Genomic DNA, 11285 nt, shown 5'->3' on the forward strand with positions numbered 1-11285 from the left:
GGTAAATGACAGAAGATTGTATTCTGGAGGGGAGCAGGATGTATTCCTCATGTGGTATTTTATTAAAGTCAAAATTAAACGCCTTTTTTAAAATGCCTCTTTTTTATTGTTTTAGATCACATCTTCAGTCATATTGTGCACCTATTTAACAACATACAGGAAAAAAAAAATCCAATCATGGATTCTTCCTGTTGAACAAAAAATGATTTGTGCTTGCACAGGACAGAACCAACCAATATTATGATAATAGCAACAACATTGTGTGTCTGTGTGCTCCGTTTCTCCAAAATATCACAGTTCTGCTAACCCTATAGCTATGTTTATTTATTATTAGCATGTTTATTTTTCAGTGGTTGGTGACGTAGGCTGCCTCTAAATACATCACCTGCCTCCAGATCTGCTACTCACAAAATTCAGTTGCAATAGCTTAGTTTCAACCTGTAGAGGGCAGTCCCTATGCATATTTATAACACAAATGTAAAATTCAAATACTTTGCACTAAAATGCATTTAAATATTTATACATTGATTTTCAGGAAAAAGAAAAGAGGCTTAGTTACTCTCTAAAGAGGTGCACATCAGCTTTGCCTTTGGAGCACCTGCAGTGGCTGAGTGTACACACTGAAGCTACCCTGTACCCACTAATGCAGAAGTGTAAACCAGCCTTTAAGGCCGTCTAGTCATTCATTTTCAGTGATGGACTGGGCATCTTTTAAGCTACCAGAAGAACTGGTAACTGGCAATTACGTTTTTATATCACATCACATATCTAAAGAATAGTGTTTATAGTGTTCAGTATTTTCACTTGCATGCATTACAACATTTAGATCAGGGGAATTTTAATTTCAACATAATAATATGAAAAGTTATGAAGTTATGAGCTTTATGACTCATGTATTGTTTTGGAATCAAGTATTTCAATCTTATCTATTCATCAATGCGTGGCTGTTTTGTTTTGTTTATTTTAAACTTTGGTATGATATTATAACAATACAATGTTTAACTTTAAGTGATCATATTCTGCTATACAATTGCACAATTATACTTTTCTGTCATCATGTAAACAAGATTGCAAAGACCAAAATATCTTTGGTCACAAACACTATTAATCCAAAGTCATGTGGGTAAGAAGTGACTTTGGAAAGCGGCCATTTCACAATGTAAAACCTCTGGCTTTTTCCAAGTGGGGAAAACATTCCTCACCAGGATGGAGAGACATGCAAGCATCCTACTGTACAAACAAATGCATGTGCATGTGTGCAAATGTGTTAATGTGGTTGCTGGCGATTTTAACGAATATTTAAGAGACATGGGAAGGGAAAGAGTGAGAGGAGGAGAAATGGTTTAATATTGTGGTGTATTCTGTACTAATAAGCTGTCTGGATTTGTGGGAAACAGTGCATGTGTGTGTGTATGTTCATTTCTTTGCTGCTGGGCAAAAACCTTGTATTTTCAAAATGACCACTTTTCAGACAACTGTTGAAACTGCTCTCAGTATTCACACCATCATAAATTTTTGTGTTTATGTTTTTAATAAGGCCAAAGGGTCTTTAGGATTTTTAGGTATATGTCATACATTTACTTTGACACAGATCTTCCAAACTTGTACGCACTATATTCACAATTCAGTTCATTTGTTTCATCGAGTAAAATGTCATTGTGCAAAATGTCATTGTGCCTGACATCACAGCAATCATTTTACTTTTATCTTTTAATATTTCTTTTCCATAAAACACCAAATCACCCCTCTGAGCTTCAAAAAGTTTTGCACAACAGATACATAAATGCACATGGCCTCGGCGTGACAGCTCCTCTGAGCATTTCAGCGTTAATACCTTCACTTCTCTTTGTGCACGTGTGTGTGTGTGTGTGTGTGTGTGTGTGTGTGGTAAAGGCGGGACTCACTGTCTGCTGCCGTGCTGCCATTGGGCAACGAGCCCAGATCAACAACCATGCCGTCCAGACAGACGTTGAGCTCGCCTCCCGCTACAACTGAGCCTTTGTTCTCTGTCTGCAGCACCAGACTCAACTGGACGTTCTCCACTAGAGGGGGGAGGTGGAACGACAAGAAAGAGTGAGAGGGGGAATGTTTGAGACGGTACAGGACAAACGTTAGGGGGTTAGAGGGAAGGGAGAGTGTAAGGTGAGATGGAAGGAAATTGGTCATCCTCTGTTACTGCTCCAAGATGAGAAAATATTGTTGAAGCCACAGTGTACTATCCCCCACAGTGGAGGGCCACCCTGCTGAGACATTTGTGAACACAAGAGATATTGGATGGACAAAAATCAGCCATCAGAGCTGAGTAATGTTTTATCTTTAGTAATAATGCTGTTGTACTTTAGTTCTTAGTGGTTTCAGAAGCAGAAGTGCCACTTGTTCTTAGTGCCTAAATTAGTGCTAAGGACAGAAAACGGTCAGGTGCTAAAAGACGGTACTGACTGTCTAGCCAGATTTTATTTATTCTAAGAGCAGACATTATTCAGATAAGATTTCTGATTATCTGGTAATGCACATTTTTTAAGGCTTATGGTTTATGATGGCAAATTCAGCCTTGGCAGGTTTAAGAAACGGGCTCCTCAGGGCAACATATATTGCTCAATCTCCTCCTACACATGATGAGACAGCTTCCAGCAAGTCAGTTCAGCAAGATTTTGTTTTTGTTTTTTAAGTCAAAAAGTTAGTCACCATTTCGGAAGAGACCTAAGAATTCCACAGGAAGCTTGAATGAGTCGGGTCAACGAACTGAGGACAAAGGAGGAAATTTTCCTAAAGAATATTCATCAGGCGTTTCATTACTCCAAAGACATCTACAGGGCAGCAGACCAGAATATGATCCCTGTTGGTCATCGTGTGTGATCATTTAAATCATTTTCATGAACTGTCATCCTAATTGATCACAAGGCAGTAACACAGGAAGTGTTTATTCAGTACCTAGGCTGACTAGTTCTAGACAGTGTATTTACAACAGATAATAAAATTACATTTATTTCTAAAAGACATTTACAAGATAGATTTTCACTTTAAAACTAAAACAGTGTCCAGATTCAGGGACTGGGAGAACAGACCTAATCATCCTCATTAGACTCAAAGCCTTCTCTGAATGGGGTTCTTATGTTTTTTTTTTGTCTTCATCTGGAAGATATCCTGTGTATCCTTTGCTATCCCATAATCCATTTTGGGTCAGTCAGTTATAAACAAGGCACCTGTCCTCAGGTGGTTATCATTTACTGGTAAATATATTATTTGAAGAAGACCGCTGTAAGGTTTAAATGAAGGAAGCCAGGTGTTAATGTCACTATTATCACATGTGCTGACTGTTAACAGTCTTTACAGAACGGATGGTTCACCCGAAATTGGAAAAAATATATGTGCGTTAACTTTTGCACGGTGATATGGAAAGAAACACCTCCTACATGAACCTGCTATCAACAAGGTCTGTGGATTATTTTAAGTAAACAGGTTATGATTCCTGAAAAAACACATTGCTGTTGAGTTTTTCAGTTTTTCATTTTTTCTTTTCTTCTTCGAGGACCACAAGTGAAGTGCCATCTAGTTCCATTATATTCAAGATAAGCTGCTGTAACAACATGAATTTCCCCATTGTGGGACAATAAAGGAAATCTTATCTTATCTCCAAAATTCTACAACTCACAGCAAAACAATCCACATGGAAAACAACACAGGAAGAGGAAGAGGAAGAGGAAACATAAATTTTTGATTATGGGATGAACTGTCCCTTTAACTTATTGTCACCATTTTGTGGATAACATCTTGTTGATAAACTCAGAGATATGTTTCTGAATTTAGAAGGATGAACTTAATATATCCTTGGCTTTTGGCCTCTGCAAGGCTAGACTGTCTTATTTCTAGGTGAGCTGAAGAAAACACTTTAATTTCTTTCTTTTGAAATTCTGTATATTACATATTTTATATTTACAGCACACATGCTATAAATTCACACTTGTCTCTTGGTCTTGTTTGTTGATTTTATTTTTTAGATGTGACCTTACATAACACTGTGGGGAAATATATCAGAATACCTTCTACATTTGTTTCTGTGTGTGCGCTCTTACTCTTGCCGTCATGTGTGCGCAGTGTGTCCAGCAGGTCTATGGTGGCGCTGCCCAGTAGCTCCTTCCTTAGGGTGTGGCAGCTCCACAGCTTCAGATCCAGACGACTCTGAGGCGTCACATTACTGCGAAACACAAGGCAACACGAACACCCAGACACACACTATCAACTGGGTCCTCTTACCACAGAACATTAAAAATAAACAAATACTGTCTATCAGTTCCATGCTTACTGCTACTGCAACCACGTCTGTGTGTGCTTTTATTTTAAATGAACTGTGTTTTACTTAAACTAGTTTCTACAGTCTAAGTAAAACTTAATTTAAATGTCAGCCAGCGTAATGGGTGGAATATTATGATATCTGGACCTTTCCTTCTTTGTCTCTACCAGTTATGAACGTAACAACTGAGTACGTTTCTGCTTGTTTCTACTTGTTCATGAAGAATAAAATACAAGATTATATAAGTCAGCAAGTGTGTGTGCAATGGTGTTCTTACAGGGTGAGGTCTTCATTCCACTGCAGCTCCAGGTGTCCACTACGTTTGCCTGTCTTTTTGGTTTCGCTGGTCAGGCCGTCAGCGGTCACCTCAACGAAGGAGCTCAGCCGAGAGTGACGGTTTGGCAGCTTGGGAGATTGAGGCTTCGCTGAAACCACTGAGTGTGCACGCGCATGCACATACATAAACACACAAAGAGATTAAAGAAAACAGTTATAAAAGAATACATTAGGGAGTGAAAAGGTGCCTTTTTGTCATGCTGCTTCCTCTCCTGGAAAGGACAAGTGCTCGAGTTGCACAGACTCACATGGAAGAGAGTAGAATTGAATAGACTATGATACACACTGTCCAACTGTGGTCACAGTCCAACCACAATAAGGAAACATTTCATGTGTGTGTTACAGGTCAAAGGTCTAGATGTCATATCAACACCACCTCATCCAGTTTCTTTTAAATAATATGCTGTCCACCTCTGCGCCCACCACTGAGACTGGGCCCCTAAAATTAGGTCATCTGCAAACAGAAGGCCTGTAATTTGAGGATTTGACAGAGGAAATACAAGTCAGCTCATCCCAAACACAGCAGCAGGCATAGCATAAAACTGCAGGATTTCATTGGTTAACAGTGAAATACAAATTAAGTTTACATGGTATATTTGGAGCACATCTGACGAATACACCGACGACAATCCAGTCAGACGGATCAGGATATTAGGTTCCTAGGCGGCAGTCGTGTAACCTTCTGCTGAAGGTGCATTTTGTTATTCTGGTCCTATGGAACAAACTGTCTGCTGACCTGAGATCTGCCACAACTGTATTCTCTTTTCAGAAGCAAACTGAAAACTTTTCTAATTTCTTAGTTTTCCGACCAGTTAGGCTACTATTACTGCTATTTGTGTCTGACTGTCTATGCTTGTCTGTGCATGTATGCATATGTGGTGTTTATGTCTGAAGGGTGGATGTGGGCTCCTTATTGTCATCAGGTGGGTGAGTGTTGGGGCGAGCAACGTGGTTATTGAATAATATCTTAACACTTCAGAGCATTTCTGCAATGATAATGTTCATGATGATATGAAAAAATACAGAAAAATATGTTTTGCTTAATCGTGCACATCCTTCTAATCTCTCATCATACCATTAACAAAAAATATTTAGGAGCAGATTATAAGAGTCAAAAAACTGCCAAAAAAAAAAAAAAAAGAATTGTTATTTTGATGTTTTTTATTTTCTGAGATATTCCTGCAGCTGTATCACTACCAATCATGGTTAGCTTTACTTTTTTCCATTCATTTCCTGTTTGCACTGCCATCAGTCTGGGTTTTATTTGGGTATGCAAGCTTATGACTTTCAGCACTCCTTGAGTTTTTGATTTTAATCCTGTGGGAACGCATGACATATATTGTACGGATCTGGAACCTTGTGTTTTGGTAGCAGGACAAGCTGACAGACAAATATAAACACTGCCCTCTAGTGGAAGAAAGGAAAAACATCTGCTTTGCCTCTTTCATTCAATGTCATGGCAAGTGTTCATGCACTGCAAGCCAGGTGGAACATTCCATGACTTCTCAAGGATGTTCAATACCTACAGAGAGAGCTTCTGCAGCCTAAAAATACTTTTTCTTTCGGGTTTATTTATTTTGTGATTCAGTTTCCTCATCGCTTTGACTGTAACAACCTCATGAAATGAATACATAAAATGAGTTACACAACCCCTGTATTACCCTCATGTAAAATGAAGCTTCCTGATATTCTCTGGATTCTAACAAAGAATTGATGAAAGTCTTTGAAACCCTCTTAATTCAATCAAATCTACAGCTGGACTTAGACAGGCTTAGTGGCTTTGAATTCTTGTGGGCCTGCTGAGAATCTTGTTAGAGCATGTGTCAGTCGTACAAGAGCCGATTTGTTTGTCCTGAATCACTTCTGGATTGCAAACTCACAGCACACAGCCTGGAAGTGCTTCTCAGGGTGCATCAGATTGGAGTGGTTGGATGAATAAATGATGACAGAGAAAAAGGGTTCTGTCTGTACTCCTTCCTATCACAGACGAGACATTAGCACATCAGCGCTGGCTGACACAGGCTGACGATCTCTGAGCTCATAAACATCTGGCAAAAACGTGACTTGTCTGCAGCTCTCAGAAGAGAACAGAGTGAAACAGAGTGGTGGAAGAACACCAGGAAAAGAAAAAAAATCAAAAGTAGGTTCTGACAGAGTGAGCGGGGAAGGGAGGGGTGGAGAAAAGGTAGACAGGGGTTAAGAGCAGATCAATAGTGCAGTAAATGTGGAGGTGAGTCAGAACTCAAGCGATCAAAGCAAGAGAAGAGAAAGCGCTTTAAAAACTCACTGTACACCACCTGCTCAGCACCAAGCAGAAGACAAGCTGATGAACAAAGTGGAACATTTAGCTGTGAACAAGCCAGCAGATACTTCCCTCAGCAGCTGGAAGAGACCAAAAGCAGAGCTAAAAGAGAGTCAATACCGGCTGTAAACACAAGTTCACATGAACTGCTTTGACAAGCTCACCATGACAACTTGCAGAGCATGTTTGCATTATAAGGCCAACTTGACTTGGCCAGTATGTAAAATTATAATGTATTACTAGATCTATCTTATTTAAGTTGTTACAAGTTATAAAGACAAGAACGTACTATCACCTTTTATGTACAGTATACATTTATACGGCAAGCATTGATGGCACACAAGTCATGTTTTGGCTATCTGAAGTCGAATATTCACTTCTTTTAGGTTTTTTTTGGTCAGTTCCACTTCTTGAAAAATTGTCTGCCTTTTTATCTGTTCAGAGTTCCACTCTGTTCACTAGCTAGCTACAGTGTGTGCTGTCCTAAAAGGAAATACACAGTGACAAAATAATTTTAAGTGCATAATATTATGCACTTTATGCAATATAGTGAGGTTTCCCTTAGCTGACTGCATTGGTCTAACACATGGGCTGGTAGGGGCCTGTTCAGTAATGCAGGTCAAGCTAGGTCAGTCAGGTGGCTTTACATTTAACAAGGCTAATTTCCATGCAGACTAATTAATGAAACAAGTCGGTATGGTGGGCCACAAGATTTGTGACATGAAAGGGGAAACACAGACAGTGTAGTAACAATGAAGGTGCAACTTTCACAACAACTCTACTCTCTAACATTTAGTACTTTTGCACTGCAAGTGACAAACCCTGCATTTTGGGAGCTAAAACATTTCAGAAAGAGGGTGAATAGAAGTGTTGCAGCAATGTACAGTATGAGAGAAATAATGGATTTTCTGAACATTAAAGCATGTCAACTTGTTCTAGTAGACCCCTCAAATAAAAGTACAAAAATGAAAATGAGCATAATATGGCTCTTTAACAATACTGGGGGGAAAAAAACACACCAAATCTGGTATTTTCAATTTTACTTGGATCACTTGTGTTTTCCTAAACCTGTTATGAAGAAAATTCATCAGAAATCACATGAATTTTACATTAATCCAATGCAACAATTGTCATATCTTTGTGCAGGCAACAGCTGTGATGCAAGTGCTCAGCTGGTGGAGCACATAACCATTTGAACTACTGTTTCAACAGAAGCAAAACTTAAATTAAAAGTGATGAACCAATTTGTGAGCTACTTGAGCTGCATTACATCACCATAAATGAGAACTTCACAGGCTTGATATTACATATTTGGAAGTCTACATATATATAAGTCTAACACCCTTCCACCCCCCACTGCCACCCACCCCAGGGGTTGCCTCAAGTCACACAACACAGCCAAAATACAGCAAACAAAAATAAACATTAATCTGGGATCTGATCAGATAATGCCTTTCCTATTTTACAAATGCTGTGAAACACATTAGCCGTGCAAACAATGAGAGAGTTCTCAAAAATGGCTGATCATCAGCAATAAGTGCAAAACTGACACAAGTATAATGTCAGTAAGGGGTCAGATTGGCCCATTATTTTCTAAAGAGAAGCAGGTAAAATTGAGAAAGAGGGGTTTCACAAGCTGATTTATCATAGAGAGGATGTTATGATTAATCATCATGCTGCCTAATGTGCGGAGTCAACATGAACACACGCACAGAAAGATGTACTGAATAGAAACTCATAAACTGCATATTTGCAAGAATTTCTGAGATGAACCACACACACATTTTTTTGTTGTGACGCTGCAGTAGGGGAAATTGTCCTGTTTTGTCTTCGTTTTGGAAGCACATGCAACACCATTAACTGACTCTATATGTCTTGGTTAGTCAGCAAGATGACAAAAAAAACAAAACAAAAAAAACAAAATACAGGATCATTACCTTTCAGGATCAACTGAGACTTTTCTGTGGTCTGGGCAACGCCAGGTCTGTTCACACTGGCAGCTGCCATGACCTCACAGCTCTGAAACACAAACACACACGCACACAATATTACAGCATACTGTCACTCCTTCACAACATTAGAATAATCCTTCCAAAAGTACAGTGAGGTATATTTAGCAGATTGACAAAATCAATTTCAATAAAGTCAGAGACTTGTGCCCTCCAACAGACACAGTGAGTGCCAAGACCCAATCAACATCACCTTGAGCAAAGTCAGAGACGTAGTGTATTGGACTGAATGCAATGGTAACACCAAGGACAAAAGGCAATAAAACTGATCTATGTATGGTATGAACCTGTTGTTGAAATCGGTAATTTCCACTTCAAGTAAAGATCCCAACCCAAAAACTGGTTTGTGAAAGGAATCCTCCTCCTGTTATCAATGTAACGTTAATTGCTGCAGCACCAAGGTTACTGCTACTGGCATCTCAGCCTCAGACTGGACGAAACCCTGTGGTGCATGGCCAGATGTGACCTGGCAATATCAAAGCGAACTATTAACTGCTGTATTAACCAAATGACTACCTGAAGTCTGGTTGAGGGCTACAGAAAGACGAATGAAGGCAATCACAACAAAAGCGCACAGCATCTTCAGTCAACCTTGCGAAACGAGCTGGCCGGCGAGGCACAGTCAGCTAAACCCGCCACTCAGTGGATACTGGCTAAACTTCATACACACAAATGAAGATTTAACTGTCCCTGCGAAAACAGCTGTCATTGTCCCCGTATTTGAATATTTTTGGCTGCTAACCACCAAACACAAACACGGAAGATGATCAAGACATTTCCTTGCATCACCGTCAAGTCAGGATAAGACAACAATGACTTCCTGCCTTTGTTTCTCAATTAAATCTCAACTGACAAATACAACTGTGTCGCAATGTGTTATGACTACTACAGCGCACGTAAGGGAACTCAAACACTACATTCTGAGACATAGTTCAAATGAAAGAAAATCGAAATACGTAGCTCTCTACGATACTGTATACAACAAAACTGTGGTCTTCACGTCAGTGATGCAGTTATACATTTGTTTTGAAGGAGACTTCGCAAAATGTCCGGTTCGATGTGGCCAATGATGGCTAACTTGACCCTAAAAAGCTAACTGTTAGCGAGCAAGCTTCGTATGGGGATTTTATAAAAGGACATGCGGATAAAATCTGTTCTCATCAGTTGACAACGAGTAAAGCAGCATTGTTAGTTACATAGTTCATATCAGAACACGCTATATCAATTGAAACACTAACAAATTGGCCTTAAATGTAGTCTTTCCCGTACCTTTTTCAGCTGTGTTCCGCTGCTGTCGCTAGTGAACTTTCATTTCCGCCTCAGTGACATTATCACGTGACCCGATATACCATTTCGATGCACAAAGGATTGTGGGTTATAAACAATGCTGAACACCACATATTTATTTCAACTTAAAGGTTATGCTTCACTGTATTTGCACATAAAAAGAATATACAGAAAAAATGTTGTAGTGTCATTAAGCAAGGCACGAGTCACATAAACAGCTATCAAAATAGGAAGTAAAATATAGCTGAAAAGAAACCAAGCCACCAAATAGGCAGTACAAGTGAGCACCAAAACATAACTCAAAGAAAACTTCTTACAATGAATTCAAACCACATTTCATCTCACTGGCACAGTTTTAACCATTATTTTTTCTCTATTTTATTTTTGGCAGCGAACAAAGTCAAAGCACTGTGTTGAAATATTATCACCTTACAAAAATGTTTTGGCCACATGTTGACTGTTTATTTGCATTTATTTAATTTATTTGCAAATATTCGGTTTCTCACACTTTCCATGGCCTTCAATATCCATCTCCTCAGTTGCTAAATGCTCCACTGTGTTCATTGTGTCTGTGTGTGTGTTTGGTAATGGGCAACTAGTGTGCAGTGGGTTTATCTGACTGCTTTGTGTTGAAAACAGCTACCTGCTTCTGGAAATAGGATTAATAAGAAAACTGTCATCTGTAGAACCAAAACAGTGAGCTAAAAGGCTTCAACCCCTCCTTGTGAACCCCACAGAGCCATGGTGCCCTGTAAGGAGGAAAGGGATGAAGGCCACCTACAGACAAGTGGAACTAACGTTCCCCTGTTTCATATTGCATACACAAAACTAGGCTCACTTCCTAACAGATGAATGTGTGAATTTATGCATTCAAGTTGCAGTTTATATCCATGTCTGTCCAGACACATATATGTGTGGAAGACTTTGAATGAATTTAACAAAATGTAATAACGATTTGAAATGTACATTGTACCTTGTTTTTATAGTTTTACAGAGCAGTCAACGTCTTTGGAAACAGGGCTGTATTATAAATCTCTCTTTGCATTGCACTTGCTTTACA

The 11285-nt window shown here is 39.2% G+C and overlaps 1 protein-coding gene across 3 annotated transcripts in view; it reads right to left on the reverse strand.

Annotated features, from left to right (window-relative positions):
- The window catches only part of wwp2 (WW domain containing E3 ubiquitin protein ligase 2), a 51702-nt gene extending 41385 nt beyond the window's left edge, over positions 1 to 10317 (reverse strand). For 2 of the 3 annotated variants that reach the window (XM_046393538.1, XM_046393537.1), the window contains exons 1-5: positions 10208 to 10317; positions 8867 to 8948; positions 4569 to 4725; positions 4074 to 4195; positions 1905 to 2042 (exon numbers count right to left, since the gene is read on the reverse strand). In XM_046393538.1, the coding sequence (XP_046249494.1) occupies positions 1905 to 2042; positions 4074 to 4195; positions 4569 to 4725; positions 8867 to 8936 (487 nt within the window). In that variant the 5' untranslated portion in view covers positions 8937 to 8948; positions 10208 to 10317. The remainder of the gene's footprint in view (positions 1 to 1904; positions 2043 to 4073; positions 4196 to 4568; positions 4726 to 8866; positions 8949 to 10207) is intronic. The other variant, XM_046393539.1, reaches the window with a different exon arrangement.
- Positions 10318 to 11285: the final 968 nt, after the last annotated feature.

This window comes from Scatophagus argus, chromosome 7, assembly GCF_020382885.2.
Source record: "Scatophagus argus isolate fScaArg1 chromosome 7, fScaArg1.pri, whole genome shotgun sequence".
NCBI lineage: Eukaryota > Metazoa > Chordata > Actinopteri > Scatophagidae > Scatophagus > Scatophagus argus.